This window comes from Phocoena phocoena, chromosome 16 (assembly GCF_963924675.1).
Source record: "Phocoena phocoena chromosome 16, mPhoPho1.1, whole genome shotgun sequence".
Classification (NCBI taxonomy): domain Eukaryota; kingdom Metazoa; phylum Chordata; class Mammalia; order Artiodactyla; family Phocoenidae; genus Phocoena; species Phocoena phocoena.
Window position 1 is genome coordinate 751964 of NC_089234.1, and position 18221 is coordinate 770184.

At 50.1% G+C, this 18221-nt stretch overlaps 1 protein-coding gene across 1 annotated transcript in view; it reads right to left on the reverse strand.

Moving 5' to 3' along the window:
- The window catches only part of INPP5A (inositol polyphosphate-5-phosphatase A), a 183950-nt gene that overhangs the window by 120193 nt on the left and 45536 nt on the right, over positions 1–18221 (reverse strand). The window contains exon 2 of the mRNA XM_065894444.1: positions 607–648. Coding sequence (XP_065750516.1) covers positions 607–648 — 42 coding nt within the window. The remainder of the gene's footprint in view (positions 1–606; positions 649–18221) is intronic.

An 18221-nucleotide genomic window follows, 5' to 3' on the forward strand; every position in this document is an offset into this window, starting at 1 on the left:
CCCCGCTGAGCGGGATGCCCTACTTGTCCACCAGTTCCCAGAGTGGCCTCTCAACGCCCCGTCAGGGTCCCATGCGCTCCGCCAAGGACCCCGATACTGCGAGGCTGGTCCTCATGGGGAGACGTCTGAGCTGGTCCTGGCTGTGTTCCTTGCCTGTCCCCGTGGAGCACAGGCTCTAGGAACAGAGTCTTCTGTCATCCCTCCAGAGCAGCCCCCCCGGCATCCAGGACAGAACTGACCACAGACGAGGGGCCCAACCAACAGCTGCTCCACGGAAGGTGCCGGGAACTAGCCGCTCGTCCGACAGGCTTCCCCCAGAGCCTCCGGCCGGCGTCCACCCACCAGCCGGTCACCGTGCTTTCTGCCCAGAACCCAGGGCGCCCCAAAAGGCACCCAAATGTCCCCGCCAGCTTTCGACAGCCTCCCCTCCGACAACCAGAGACCCCGGCCTGGGTGGGGGCATCTGAGAAGGGAGGGGCCTCCGAGGAGGAACTGGGAAGTGGATGGGACCCCTGAGCTGCCCGCGCGAGGCCACAGGACGAATTGTGATCTCTCGCAATGTGAGCCGCTCCCCTCCCGCAGGCCCGGCCGCCACGGGGCTCTTACCTGATAAAATTCCTGCAGCCAGTTCTTCTGGAGGTTTTCTGGCTGTAAATTAAGAAGAAAAGACAGTCAGGCCAGTGACACAGCCCTGACGTCCGCGAGCAGACGCCAATGTGATGGCCCATCTGCCGTCCTCACCATGGGGGCGCAACACGGGGCGAGGACGCGCTGCTCCACCCGGGAGACCCCATTCTGCACGGGGAGCTGGTCCACAGCTCGTCCAGGGAAAAGGGGCAGAGCGAGGACAAGCCTTGCCTGGTGATGGGCAGGCGCCACAGCCCTGCTCTTTCCCCGGGGTGGGGGGCTTGGGAGGGGCTGCCCGCAGCCAGGCGGCAGGGGGCCTGGGCCAGGCTCTGAGAACGTGGAAAGAGCCGCGCGGCACCGAGTGCTATTTACGGGCTTGCGGACACCCCAGGACACAGCCAACACCGAGTGCCCGGTCCCTGAGAAAACAGGACGCCGCCTTTTCCCGCACGACCTGCCAGGGTCCTGGACCACCAGGCCAGCCAGCCGAGTGAGGGGCATGGTCCAACCCAACCTAACGAGGCCAAGGTGCTGAGAGGTCACGGCAGGCCTGGACAGGGACGGGAGACACAGCAGGGACATACGTCCAGTGGGTGCAGAGTTTCAGACACAGGAAATGAAAAGTTCCTGAGATCTGGTGACATCAGTGTGAACGTCCCTGACACTGCTGGACCACGCTACGAATGGTGAAGATGACAAATCTAATGTTCTGTGTTTTCTACCACAATTCGAAACAAAAAAACAAAACTCCACCCACCACACCTCAGGACTCAGACCCCTGATCCGAGCAGAGCTCTGGACGGCGAGGCTGTGGGCCCGGAGCCAGAGTCCAGGTTGACCACGGCTGGGCCCAAACGCGTCACCCACGGCCCACGACGCCAGAGTGCACGGCTGCCACACGGGAGGTGCTGTCGCCCGCTGATGCTTCTGTGTGTCCCGAGGGCAGGTAGCCTGCACTGCAGGCTGAGCAATGAACGAGGGGAAACGGCTGGGAAACCGGAGCCTCGCAGACCACACAGAAGGGTGTGGACGAGTCTCCACGCATCCGCGCAAGAGACAGAGGCCAGCGTCCAGCCGGGTGTGGGGCCTTCCAGTCTCCAAGGCCAAGTTCGGGGCCGGGGCCCAGCCTCCAGCCCCCACGTCCTGCACGGGGAGGAGGGCACGCCGTGCCTCCGTCTGTCACCCTCCCAGGTGAGCAAAGAAAAGCACGAGCAGGCAGGCCGCCCACGGAAAGACCGGGCAGAGGCTCTGAACAGACTGACAGCCAACAGCCCATGGAAGATGCCAAACATCACTAGGCGTCAGGGAAACGCAAACCCAAACCACGGCGCGATGCCGCCCCACAGCCCGGGACGCTGACACAGAGACAAGCCTGCAAGTCTGGGGAGACTGCGCAGAAACGGACCCTCAGACATGGCTGGGGGCGGAGGAGGAGGGTGCGGGCGGTGCGGCCGCTGTGGGAAACGGTCTGGCGCTTCCTCAAAACGCCGGCTGTGGCCCAGCGATGCGCCCGAGAGACGTGGAAACGCTTGTCCAAGCAGAGGCTCGGCCACGAGCACTTGTAGCCACGGAATCCCGGCAGGCGAAAGGCAGGAACTGCCCAAAGGCCAGCCCAGCGTGCGCGGAGAGACAAAACGTGGTCCAAGAGAACACGACAGCCACTGACATGGCCCACGGCGTGGATGAGCCTCAAGAACACTGTGCTCAGTGAAAGAAGCCCGTCACCAAAGGACAGATGACGTCTGATGACGGTTTACGGAACTCCAGAACGGGCAGGTCCGCAGAGACAGGCCGCAGACTGTTGCCGGGTCCCGGGTGTGGCTGAGGGGTGGAGGTGGTCCGAGCTGACGGTGGTGACGGTGGCACAGCTCTGAGAGCACGGAGAGCACCGCGCACCCCTCTCCCACCGACCCGAACGATCCCCCACCTGAACCGGGGACGCGGGGCAACCCGCGCCATGGCGAGGACGCGAGCAGGGATGGCCAGTCAGTCGGCCTTGGGCCCCGGGGTGATCAAAGAAAGAAGACTTCGAGTGCAAAGGTCCCAGATGCCCTGACCAGGAGCGAGAGAAAGGGGAGGGCAGCCCCCCTACCCCTGTCCTGGGCTGAGGGCAAGGGTGCTGGTTTGGGGGCGCAGAGGGCCCACCAGCATTTCAGCTCGTGGGCTCGGCCTGGAGACAGAGGGCAAAGAGATTCAGCTTCCAGTCCTGAGTCCACGAGCGCGGGAGCCTGAGGGTGCGGAGCAGCAGGAGTGGGCATCCCCGAGGAGGGAGCTGGAAAATGGGACACAAAGGGCCCAGAAGCCAATGTAGAGCAGATGCTTCCCTAAAAGGGAAGGAAAACCGACCAAGCTTGCGAGGGAACAGTATTCTGAGAAAAGGGGATTCGGAAAGACGGACAGCAAGACCAACCTGGTCACTGACTGACAGACGGATGCGGAACCCGTAGGCCCAGAACTCAGGAACAGAAACAGAAACCGGAAGACCACGGGGACGAGCCCAACGTCCACCTACGCACAGGACTAAGGACTAGACGTGAAGGGATGTGATGTCAGAAACCTGACAAAATGCAGATACTAAATCTATACGGGGTGGGGGGGGGGGTGGGTGGCAAGCAAAGAACCACTGCAGAACAAGAGTGATTTCTTTACAGCAGGCAGTTCACGAACATGGTCTAAAGTTAAGATGTATTTTCAAACTACAAATTCTTAAAGTTTGTTTTTAAGTTTTCATATACTTAGGAGAATTTTAGAGAGATATATAGTTTGCATTTTTCTCAAGTTCCTTCAGTTGCAAGCGAGGACTTTTTTCTCCTGAAAATTCCAATAGAATTCAATTTGACATTGGACTGAAGACAGCAGTGCTGTGTGGCCCCTGCTCACTCAGCCCACCCTGCTCACTGCACCGCCCTGCACACAGAGAGCTGGGGACACATGTACAATGGCTCCTTCTGGGTTGTGGGATGATTTGTACTTTTCTATAATGCTTAGACTTTAAGGAAAACAAAAAAGGACCTTATAAAAGAATTCTATTTCGGCAGGAAGCGTGAAGGAATTGAGAGTCATTTCAGCATGCTTGTCCCACACCCCCTGACAGAGAAAGGCACCCAGACTCTCGAAGACACAGCAGCCCCCTTCCTAAGTACAGAACTGAGGCAGCCGCAGGAAGTAACGGGGCACGTCACACTGGTGAGGGCCAAGGCAGTCGTAGTCAACTAGTTCAATGCTTATTTTTAAACTGCTATATTAGATCCTTTCTTTACTTTGCAAACAAAATAAGCTCTACATGACTTCAGGAGATAAACACAAAACTTGAAACAGGAAAAACTATCAGAAGAAGACATAAGCAAATAGCTGTCCTTATGCTAGAAAGATAGCCTGCCTAGACATAAAAGCACAGAAAGGAACCTAAGGGGGGAAATGCCTATAGATTCTAACACTCAAAATAGAAGTAACCCACAGCTAACATTATTCTCAATGGTGAAAAATGGAAAGCTTCTCCCCTAAGATCAGGAATAAGACAAGGATGCCCACTCTCACCACTTGTATTCAACACAGTTCTGGAAGTCCTAGCCACGGCATTAGGCAAGAAAAGAAACAAAAGGCATCCAAATTGCAAAGGAAGAAATAAAATTATCTTTGTTCACAGATGACATGATCTTATATGTAGTGAGCCCTAAAGATTCTACCAAAAAAAAAAAAAACTGTTAGAACTAATAAATGAATTACAGCAAAGTAGTAGGGCCCAAAATCAACACACAAAAATCACTGGTTTTCTATAGACTAACAATGAACAATCCAAAAAAGAGATAAAGAAAATTCCATCTACCATACCATCAAAAAGAATAAGATAACCAAGGCAAGAAAACTGATAAGATAACCAAGGCACTGAAAACTACAAAACATTTCTGCAGGAAATTAGGTATCAGTAAATGGAAACACATCCCGAGCTCATGGATTGGAAGACAGTATTGTTAAGATGTTGATACCATCCCAAGCAATCTTCAGATTCAATGGCATCCCTACTGAAATTCCAACTACTTTTTTTACAGAAATAGAAAAACCCATCCTAAAATTCATATGAAATCTCAAGGGACCATAAATAGTCAAAACAATCTTGAAGAAGAAGAAGAAATTAGAGGTCTTACACTTCCTGATTTCACAGCCACAGTCATCAAAACAGCATGGGACGGGCACAAAGACAGACGTATAGACCAGTGGAAGAGAGAAGAGAGCCCGGAAATAAACCATCACATGTGTGTCGAATGATTTTTCACAAAGGTGCCAAGACCATGAAATAAGGAAAAGACGGTAATTTCAACACATAATTTTGGGAAAACCGGGTATCTGCATACAAAAGAATAAAGTTGGACTATTACTTAGCAATATATATAAAAATTAACTCAAAATGGATCAAAGACCTAAACATAAGACCTAAATCTATAACATTTTTAGAAGAAAACGTTGGGGAAAAGCTTCGTGACACTGGATTTGGCAATGATTCCTTGGATCATGACACCAAAAGCACGGGCAACCAATGAAAAAATAAACTGGCCTACACCAAAATTTAAAACTTTTGTGCATCAAAAGACGCTATCAATAGAGTGAAGAGGCAACCCACAGAATGTAAGAAAATACTGGCAAATCATATATCTGATAGTGGGTTAACATCCAGAATATATTTTTTAAAACTCTTACAACTCAACAACAAAAAGACAAATAAGACTATTCAAAACAGGCACAGGACTGGAATAGACATTCCTCCAAGGGACGTGCAAAAAGGGCCAATAAGCGCATGAAAAGATGCTCAGCATCACCAGCCATTAAGGAAATGCACATCGAAACCACAGTGAGGTACCACTTCACACCCATCATTTTAAAATAGATAAATAAAATAACAAGCGCTGGTGAGGACGCGGAGAAATCAGAGCCCTTGTGCACGTTGGTGGGAGTGTAAAATGGTGCACCCACTTTGGAAAACAGTACGGTGGTCCCTCAAAATATTCAAAGTAGAATTCACCATACGATTCTGCAATTCCACGTTGGGTATTTATCCAAAGGAATCGAAAGCAGAAACTCAAGCAGCCATTTGCACACCCACGTTCACAGCAGCATTTGTTATTCACAATCAGCCAAAAGGTGGAAGCAGCGCAACTGTCCGCTGGTGGATGAATGGACAAGCACAGTGTGGTACCATCCACACACTGCACTGTTATTCCGCCTGAAAAGAGAAGGAAATGCTGACGTGCTCCACCATGGATGACTCTTAAAGACATTAGGCTATGCAAAATAAGCCCGTCACGAAAGGGCAAATACCGCATAACTCTGTTCATGCTGGGTCCCTACAGCAGTCAAGTCCCTAGGGACAGAAAGCAGATGGTGGGGGCCGGGGTGGTGGGGAGGGGATGCAGAGTGTTTAATGGGGGCAGAGTTTCAGTTTCGGGAGATGAAAAAGTCCTGGAGCTGATGGTGGCGACGCCTACACAATGATGTGAATGTACCTGATGCCACTGAGCCTGGCGCTTGGGTCACGTGGTAAGTCGTATGTCATGTGTGTCTGACCACGACAAAACTAAAGAGAAACAAGTCTGAAGTAGCTGCAGCTCCACTGGAGCAAAGCCCCCAAGGCTGTGGCTCAGCAGTCTCTGGAGCTGTTCTATGTACGTTATTGCATTTTACTCTTATTTTATCAAAAAAAAAAAAAGTTTCAAGCCCAGTGATAAGAAAGGGAAGTCCCATAGGTCCACCCGATGGAGACACACAGAAAACTCTGGGGCTGCCGAACACAGCACAATGTCACCACGTACCGTGACCACACAACACACATCGAAAGGGCAAACACTGGAAACAAAAATAAGAATGAGAAGATGGTCTGCAATGCCAACATAATTCATAATTTTAAAATTCTACAGATAAGAATGTCCCCACCCAGCATATAGCCCTATTGTTTCCCTTTCTTAATGCATTCCTGAAGATGTGTGGAAAAACACTAAATTCTTGAAAGTTACAACTGGAATTACAGTCTGAAATCCTAATATCTGCCTCAAATCTTATCTCACAGAATGTAAGGAGTTTAACAACAGACCATGATGTCCTCAAGGAGGTAAATCAGGGCGACCGAAAGCTCCTGCTACTGGAGGAACAGAGCGGATGCCGCCCAGGGCCTGTCCCGGATAAGCGCACAGCGGCACAGCCACGCGTGCACACGCCTGACACACCTCCCACGATGCCGTGGGAAAAAGGGAAAGGTACAGCGGAAACACCGGAAAAGCTTTGTCACTGTGGTTCCAAATATCTAGAAAATACATGCTCACACATTAAAACGTGAGTGCGTGTGCATGTACACACACACACACACACACACACACACAGAGGCCTGCTTTTCTGCCAAGACCAAACACAAAAATGATTTTTTCAAGTGTACGTATCCCAGAATTTTCTATAAAATTAGACCTACCTTAGCACGGCTCCCTTTAACGGAGAGCCCCACCCAAACAGGTCTTGTTGGGCTGCAATCACGGGGCCACTGATGTCCCAGCGGCTAAATCAACAAGCTGGTGACTCTGCGCGGCAAGGCCTGGAGGCCTCCTCGGAGCTGCAGCCCATATCTGGCTAGTGCAGAGTGATTTTTAAAGCCACTCAAGTAAGAATAAATGCTAAACACACGTACTAGCTCTTAAAGAAATACTCTCATTTCAGCCCAAAGCGTGAGCCAGGCAGGGCTATGTGTGTATTCGAAGAAAGCACACACCTTGCTCACCTCTTAAACACCCTCAATTTGCTCTCATGACCTTGCAGAATAATACAAAAACTATCAAAATGTGGCTGGGAAAAAATGTTTAAAATGCTCATTCCTTCCAAATGTGAAATTCTATTTCTGGACGTCGATCCTAAAAAATGTAATTCTAAACAACAAAAACGCTCTGCACACAAAGAAGTTCACGATAACATCATTTATAAGAGAATTACAATTAAGAATACTTCAGAATAGTACTGCGGATGGCTCAGCGATAAAGAAAGTCATGTAGTATGTCTGCTGAAGGAAAGAGAGGCAGCAGCAAGAAATCCATAAGATGATAAAGAAGTTCTGGGTATAGACAGTGGTGACGAGCACACAGCACTGTAAACGGATGTAATGCCAATGAACTGTGCGTTTACAAAAGATTAAAATGGTAAATACTATGCTAGGTGTATTTTACCAAGAAATACAGCATCTGATGAGCACATATTAACATGGAAGCAGTCTATACCTTAACAGAGATGCAAGGAACACAAAAATACTTCGTGCCCACGCACAAGCCCAACGGCAAGGACCAGACCAGCGCAACCATCTGCAGAGGACCCTGCAGCAACGGGCCACCCTCGCCCTCCACTTCGTCCCCAGAGAGCCAAGGCTAACGCAGGGCGGAGGGACCCATGTGGGTCCATGAGGAATGAATGGCTGAGCAGAAGGTAACCGTGGGCCCTCCCTGTGGGGCAGCTGCTTTGAACCTTCTGTCAGGGTAAAAAAAAAAAGACTGAGAAAAAAAACACCAAAATTTGAGTAGTTGTATTTGAAGCTTTTTCTTTTCTTTTCTTCATTTTTAATATTCTTATAATTATTACCATGCATTACTTTCATGTTTTTAATTGTTAATTTGAAAAGCTTAAGGCAGAGAAAAACAATGAAAGCTCTCAGAATAGTTTAGCAACGTTTGAAACAACTACCATTCACTGTGAACAACGGGGGAAAAAAAGGCAAATGACAAACAGGGAAAACTACTTGCAGCTTACATGAAAGCTATTGGGCTAATCTGCATATCACTGCACAAAAAGTCTCTGTAAATCAGAAGACCAGTAACTCACATACCCTCCCAAACACACACACACACACCCCAAACACACACACACACCCCCCAAACACACACACACCCCCCAAACACACACCACACACACACAGCATACACACACCACACACACACACCACACACCACACACACCACACACACACACACCACCCACACCACACACACACCACAGACACCACACACACCCCAAACACACACCACACACACACAGCATACACACACCACACACACACACACCACACACACACCACACACACCACACACACACCACACAGACACCACACACACACCACACACACACAGCATACACACACCACACACACACCACACACACACACACCACACACACACCACACACACACACCACACCACACAGACACCACACACACCACACAGACACGCACCACACACACACAGACACCACACACACACCACACACAGCATACACACACCACACACACACCACACACACCACACACACACACCACACACACACCACACACACACCACACAGACACCACACACACCACACACACACAGCGTACACACACCACACACACCACACACCACACACACCACACACAGCATACACACACCACACAGACACCACACAGACACCACACACACCACACACACCACACAGACACCACACACACACCACACACACCACACACACACCACACACACACATCACACACACACACACCACACACACACCACACACAGCATACACACACCACACACAGACACCACACACACCACACACACCACACACAGCATACACACACCACACACACACCACACACACCACACACACCACACACACACAGCATACACACACCACACACACACCACACACACCACACACACCACACACACACAGTATACACACACCACACACACACACCCCATACACACACCACACACACCAGACACCACACACACACCATACACACACCAAACACACCACACACACCCCAAACACACACACACACCCCAAACACACACACACACCCCAAACACACACCACACACACACAGCATACACACACCACACACACACACCACACACACACCACACACCACACACACCACACACACACACACCACACACACACACCACACACACAGCATACACACACCACACACACACACCACACACACACCACACACACCACACACACCACACACACACCACACACACACCACAGACGCACCACACACACCACACACACCACAGACACCACACACACACACCACACACACACCACACACACCACACACACACCACACACACACACCACACACACACACCACACACCACACACACCACACACACACCACACACGCACACACCACACACACCACACACACACCACACACACCACACACACACCACACACCACACACACCACACACACACCACACACACACCACACACACCACACACACAGCACACACACACCACACACCACACACACACCACACACACACACACCACACACACACCACACACATACCACACACACACCACACACACCACACACACCACACACACACCACACACACCACACACCACACACCACACACACCACACACACACCACACACACACCACACACACCACACACACACCACACACACCACACACACACCACACACACACACACCACACACACACACCACACACCACACACACACCACACACACACCACACACAGCATACACACATCACACACACCATACACACACCAAACACCACACACGCACACACACCATACACACACCACACACACACTACACACACCACACACACACCACACACACCACACACACCACACACACACCACACACAGCATACACACACCATACACACACCACACAGACACCACACACAGACACCACACACACACCACACAGACACACACCACACACACACACCCCATACACACACCACACACACCAGACACCACACACACCATACACACACCAAACACACCACACACGCACACACACCATACACACACCACACACACCACACACACACACACCATACACACACCACACACACGCCACACACACCACAGACACCACACACACACCACACACACACCACACACACCACAGACACCACACACACACACGATACACACACCACACACACACCACACACACCACAGACACCACACACACACCACACACACACCACACACACCACAGACACCACACACACACACCATACACACACCACACACACACCACACACACACGATACACCACACACAAGCACACCACACACACCACACACACACCATACACCACACACAGAGCATACACACACCACACACACACACCATACACACACCACACACACACCATACACACACCACACACACACCAAGCACACACCACACACACACCACACAGACACACACACCACACACAAGCACACCACACACACGCCACACACACCACACAGACACACACACCACACAGACACACACCATACACACACCACACACACACCACACACCACACACACACCACACACAGCATACACACACCATACACACAGCACACAGACACACACCACACACACACACCACACAGACACCACACACAGACACCACACACACACCACACAGACACACACCACACACACACAAGCACACGACACACACACCACACACACACCACACACACTCCACACACACACCACACACACACACCATACACACACCACACACACACACCATACACACACACCACACACACACACCATACACACACCACACACACACACACCATACACACACCACACACACCACACAGACACATACCACACCACACACACACCATACACACACCACACATACACCACACACACCACACACACACACACCACACACACACACACACACACCATACACACACAGACATACCACACACACCAGACACACACCACACACACACACAAGGACACCACAAACACACACACCACACACACACCATACACACACAGACATATACCACACACACCAAACACACCACACACACCACAAACACACACACCATACACACACGACACACACACCACAAGCACACACAGACATACACTACACACACCACAAGCACACCACAAACACACACACCACACACACACCATACACACACAGACATATACCACACACACCAAACACACCACACACACCACAAACACACACACCATACACACACGACACACACACCACAAGCACACACAGACATACACTACACACACCACAAGCACACCACAAACACACACACCAAACACACACCACACACACCACAAACACACCACACACACACCATAAATACACCGACATACGCTACACACACCATACACACCACACACATACACTATACACACACACCACATACACACAGCATACACACACAGACACACACCGCACACACCACAAACACACCAAACACACACCAAACACACACCACAAACACATACACACCATACACACACACCATACACACACACACACCGCACACACCACAAACACACCAAACACACACCAAACACACACCACAAACACATACACACCATACACACACACACCACAAGTACACCACACACACACACCACACATACAAATCTCCTCAAAAGCCACCTGTGGCTAGTGACCACTGGCCTGGACAGTGCAGATTTCAGAGACATGGGAAGTTTCTCTGACTCTGTCCAGTGAAACTTCATGTGACGATAAAGATGCTCTCTATTGGCACCAGCTAAATTTCCACTTGAAATGTGGCTAGTGTGGACTAAATAACTGAATTAAAAATTTTTTATTTTACTTTGATTAATTTAAGTATAACAGTCACATATAATTAGCCATTATTAGACAGTACAGCTCTAGGTCACAGAAAAAGAAGAAAAACTTTAAAGTCTCTATCATGATAAAAGGGTGTAATACTGACATATATACAAGATAAAGACAGCATACATAAAGAGGGGGAACTTCAAGCCAGTCTCACGTATGGCTGTCAGTGCAAATACCCTACCACAAAGAATGCAGCAGCACATTGAAAATTCACAACCAGAGCTAAGTGAAATAAACCATGAATGCATGGACGGTTCGATATGAGGAAAGCCCCTGATACAACCTACCATACTAACAAGACTAAGAAAATCAAATGATTATCTCTAAAATGAACCGAAATGTTAACTAGAAACTTGCAGCTGCAGACCCATGACGTAAAGAGCTTGCAAGTCCTCACTTTTATCCTTACAACGTCTTTTCTTGGACCCATCAGAGAGCTGCAATGGCTAGGAAACCACCTCCCTGAGACCTGGAGGAGAAGCTGCTTGAGTCAGAACATCACTGGAAGACTTATAATAGATGGTAATTTTGAAGAAAGGCTGGAGGCTGGGTGCAGACAGCATGAACGTGGGGAACTCCTTGGGACCACAGTTCTAAGCAGGCCTGCACATTTCTAGGCTTTACTTCCAGGTACCCCACAGAGTGCTCACAGTGAAGATCCCCTCCTGGCTCTGGCAGAAGGAGGGCAAGAGTAACCTTTGTGAAATACACCCAACGTGTTCTCAAAAGCCCACTTGGCAGAGAAGGACTTTGCCGGAGCCTTAGCCCACCTGCGGGAAGGACGTTTCCCACTCCTAGCCTCCCTACCTCATCTAAGGGATGGGGAGAAGGAAATAAGAAATGTGTGAGGGTCACAGCCCAGGGACACGGGGCCACTAGCAGACTGAGATTTAATCACAGACTGTAGAACACCCCTTCCCCCACTCCTTACCACCACACCAGGAGGGCTCCAGTGCAATGGCAGTGACTCCAGCCGAAACAGGGGTCAGATGTAGGAGGAGTACTTAGGGGAACCCCAAAACCAGGACACTGGGGGATGTGAAGCCTCTGACACCACAGCTACAGCAAACAGTAAACACAGTCCAGCTCCTGCCTCACACTGAAGGCCTCAGTCCCTATTACCCAATACATCATGTCCAGGTTTCAAAAAAAAAAATTACAAGCCATAGTAAAAGGCAAGGAAAAAAAAAAAAACAGTCTGAAGACATTTTATTTTATTTACTTATTTATTTTTTGGCTGCACCTAGCAGCTTGCAGGATCTTAGTTCCCTAACCAGGGATCAAACCCGGGCCCTTGGCAGTGGAAGTGCACAGTCCTAATCACTGGACTGCCAGGGAATTCCCTAAAGACATTTTTAAAACGCATCAGAATCAGACTCAATTACGACACAGATTTTGGAATTACCAGAAAGGGGGTTTAAAATAACTGTGATGGAAAAAGTGGACAAGATGCAAGAACAGATGGGTAATATAAGCAGAGTGATGGAAACTCTTAGAGTCAAAAGGAAATACTAGAAATCGAAAACAGTAACAAAATGAAGAATGCCTTCGATGGGCTCATTAACAGACTAGACACAGCCAAGGAAACAATTAGTGAGCTTGAAGATACGTCAACAGAAACTTCCAAAACTGAAATGTGGAGATTGAAAAAATTACAGAACATCCAAGAACTGTAGGACAATTTCAAAAGACAGAACGTACATGTAACAGGAATAGCAGAAGGAGAAAGTGAGAAGAGAGCAGAAGAAAAGTTTCAAGAAACAATGGCCAAGAACTTTGCAAAACTCAGGACATACACCAAACCACAGATCCAAAAGCCTTAGAGAACACCAAGTAGGATAAGTACCAAAATGTCTGAACCTAGGCACAAACTGCTGAAAGCCAAAGACAAGGGGACTTTGAAAGAAGGAAGGGGGAAAAGTCACCTCATCTATAGAGGAACAAGGATGAAAATTACATGAACTTCTCAACAGAAACCACATGAGCAAGGAGAGAGTGAAGTGAAATCTTTCAAGTGGTGAAAGAAGAAAACCGAAACACCAACCTAGAATTATGTATCTGGCAAAATCATCTTTCAAAAGAAGGGGAGATAGACTTACTTGGACAAACAAAACTGAGGAAATTCATCACAGGTAGACATGACCTGAAAGTAATGTTTTCAAAAGTTTTTCAGGGAGAAGGAAAATTATATAGGTCAAATATTTGGATTTAAATAAGGGAAAAATGATGGAGAAGAAATAAATGAAGGTTAAAAAATGAACTGAAAAGTTTTTCAATAAAAGCAACATTTATGATAAAACTGTAATGAACCAAGAATTGATAGGTGCTCCCTGAGCAGGTAGAACCCCAACAAGCCTGCAGGTGCCCCACCCAGGCTTTCGCTCCTGCACCACCCCTCCCACTCGAGTGGGGGTGGGGCTGTGAATACGGTAAGATGTCACTCTCATGATTGGGTAACATATGGCAAAGGTGAAGGGATTTTGCAGATGTAATGAAATCCCGTAATTAGCTGATCTTAAGTTAATCAGAGTGGGATTATGCTGGGTAGGTCCGACCTTATCAGATATCGGGTGAGCCATTTAAAGGAGGATCTAACGTCAGAGGCTGGGAGCAAAGGGCTTTCTCTCTCTCTCTCCTGCTGGCCCCGAAGAAGCAAGATACCATGAATTCTACAGCCACAAGGAAATGATTTCTGCTAACAGCCTGAGGGAGCTGATCCACAGACCTTCCCTCCTGGGGTCTCCAGATGAGACCCTGTGCAGAGGACCCAGCTCAGCTGTCCCGACTCCTACCCCACAGAAACTTGACATAGTGAACGGTCGCTTATCCTAACCACAAGGTCTGTGATGATTTGTTACACAGCATAGAAAACCCATACACGTCCTTGCTATTACAAACATGTCTGTGTGTGTATAACGAAATGAAACATGTCACTCTAAACATTTTTCTCCGCTCAGATTTTATTTTGGTATAACGTCTACGGTAAGGATCTAATTTACAATGTAATCCAAATGGTTAAACTGTATGAGTAATCCTTGTCCCCAAGTGATACTGTGTGGTTAGTCTATCTGCCTGTCCCTCCCTTCCTCCCTCCCTCCAATAATCAGCTTATCAAATATTTATCTCACTTAACGTATTCAAACAAACAACTCTTAACATTTCCTTAATTTACTGTTTTCCTGGGTTTTTCCTGTTTTCTTATTCAATAATATTTGGATTTATGTTTATCCTTCCTGTGTTCCTTCAGTTAATGGCATAGTTCTGTATTTTATTTTGGACTGAAAAGCTTTCTTTGTTTTTATTGCTTCTTATTTAATAGCAACAACTTTGAATATCACAGAATATATGTATTGGAAAAGTTATACACCACGCACACCTTCGCACCTCATCCTAAAGCTAGCCCCTTCTTTGTGGGGGAAACACTAGCCCCTCCCACTAAGGTCGAGAACTTGGCAAAGATGCCCATTACTCCCACGTCCACATAACCTTACATCGAAGATACTAGGGAATGAGATCAAAGCGAGAAAACAACTACGGGTATAACAGCTGAACGGAAGGCGGGGCTGCCTGCATCCACAGATGACACGACAGTGCATCTGGGAAGCCCAGGGAATCGATGGTAAGACTAAAACAAACAACAGAAGAATTCAGGGAAAATAGCAGGATATAAAGTTAACATACCAAAATCAACAGCCATCGTAAACACAAACAATAGCCAGTAGGAAGATGCGCTGGGAAAGAAAGCCCCATTTATAGCAGCAACGTAAGAAAAGGCACAAGTTAGGGATAAATTTTAAAATGTGACAATTTTATAAGAGAAAAGTGTTATGACATTCCGGGCAGAGACAAGAAACAGATGTGGATCACTGGAGAGCCCTCTCTGGTCCTCAGAGGGTGACTCGGCACCATAAAGGCAGTAGTTCTCCCCCAGACGATGCCAATAAGTGAACCGCCCACACCCAGCTCGACTAGATAAGCTGATTCTAAAGTTCATTCGGAGAAACAAACTATGACTCAAATCCAAATACAATTTTTAAAGAGAATGATATGTTCGTCTACAATTAAAAAAAAAAAAACAACTTTTGCATGGCAAAAAAATTAGCAAAATCAAAAACTGTCAAACCGATTGAAAATATCTGTCATATATATCACAGATGAAGAGTTAATCTTCCTAATATTTGAAGAACTCTTAACATCCAGGAAAAAAAAGAAGGCAAAATATGAGAAAACCCAAACAGAGCCTCGCAAAGAAGACCCCTGACTGACCTTCCGTTTGCACGGAGGCCGCCCTCTTCCTGGAGCTGGGCTCCCGAGGTGGGGCAGGGGGCACCTGGCCCCCAATATCCAACCCGAAACCAAGAGGGAGACACAACCAGGGACCCAAACTGCGGGCCCCCTGCAGGACGAGCAGCCTCCACGGTCAGCGGCAGAAGGACCCAGGGTGGGGACGGGACTGAAAGACAAACCGTGACCCCAGGCCAACAGAGCGTGAGCAGGGCGCGTGCATCCCGACAGCAGCTGTGACCCTCAGCGGAGGTCCCAGCTCTCACCGAGTGCCCCCTCCATCCCCCTCCCTCTCCCACCCCGACCCCTCGGTGGTCACCTGGGGTGACAGCCTGGCCGGCCTGGAGGGCGGCACTGGTCCTGGCGCCTCATCCTGCCCACACCAGCCAGTGGTCTCCCTGAGCAACCGCCGCCCAACATCCTGAGGGGCCTCTGCTTCCCGCTGGCCTGGGCCCCCCAGCCTCTGCACCCGCCCTCCCAGCCGGGGGCTCAGCTGAGCCTGTGCGGCCGCCCGCTTTCCCAGCCCCGCTCTCTCCGCGGCCCAGGGTTCCGCGTCACGGAGGGAGCCAGGCTGAGAGCGGCAGAGGGACGCCTAGGACGAGGCACCAGGGAGCCAGGGGCCAGATCCCAGCTCCCCCCCCAGGGCCCTAGAAAGGCACTGCCCCGCCAGCCCAGGGCCCCCACCGGGAACAGAGCCGAGGGCCCCCTCTTCCCGCAGGACAGACTCCGGCCGCTTGAGAAGGCCGCCAGCTCTGGGATGGTCCCTCAGCCACGGCACGCCTCCACCAGTGACGGTCACTTTCACGCGTCCAACACGCCCCTACGTCAGCCACCCCATGAGGTTTTGAACTTTGGAGACTAGTCTCAATTCAGACAGACGGAAAATGTGGAGAAAACGTTCTTTGAGAATCCATGAAACGTGGCTTCAGGACTCTGAGGGAGCTGCGCTGGCAGCCATGTGCCCGGGCGTCCACCCATCACAGGGCCACCCTGACTCCTTCTTCGCCAGTGCCGTCCCGGAGGAGGCTGCAGGGCGCCAGACGGGCGACGGGGAGCCCCCCTCCACCCCAGACACCGTGCACATGCGCCAGGTGCGAGAGCCAGGCCGGAGAGAGCACCTCAGATCGGTCCCTTCAGGGCCAGGAGAGGACAGGATGGGCCCTGCCCCCTCTGCCCCTCTGTCCCTCTGTTACTGCCTGGGCCTCGCAGGCAGGGAACACAGCAGGTGCTCAGACATCGACCGACTGACTGCAGTGTCATGAATCCTGCAGACGCGTCCGCAAGGAGGGTCCCCGAAGGAGGCCAACAGCCCGGGGCCACGAGAGTCCGCTGGCTCCGGGGAGGACAGTGCTGGGGGCGGCGGCGGCTGCGCAGAAGGAAGCATCCCCCCCACCCGGAAGGCCTGAGGACGGACGCGGGGAGCAGGGGCAGAACTGGCAGAGGCAGGCCCCCGAGGAGAGGACGCAGGGGAGCCCGTCAGGGCAGGCGGCCGGCGGGAAGGGGCAGGGGCCGCGTGGCCGCAAAGGCGCCGCAAAGCAGCGGGCGGGCCGCCTCTGCAGCTGACCGGCCCCTGGGGCATCTTGTCCTCCTGGGGGCTCT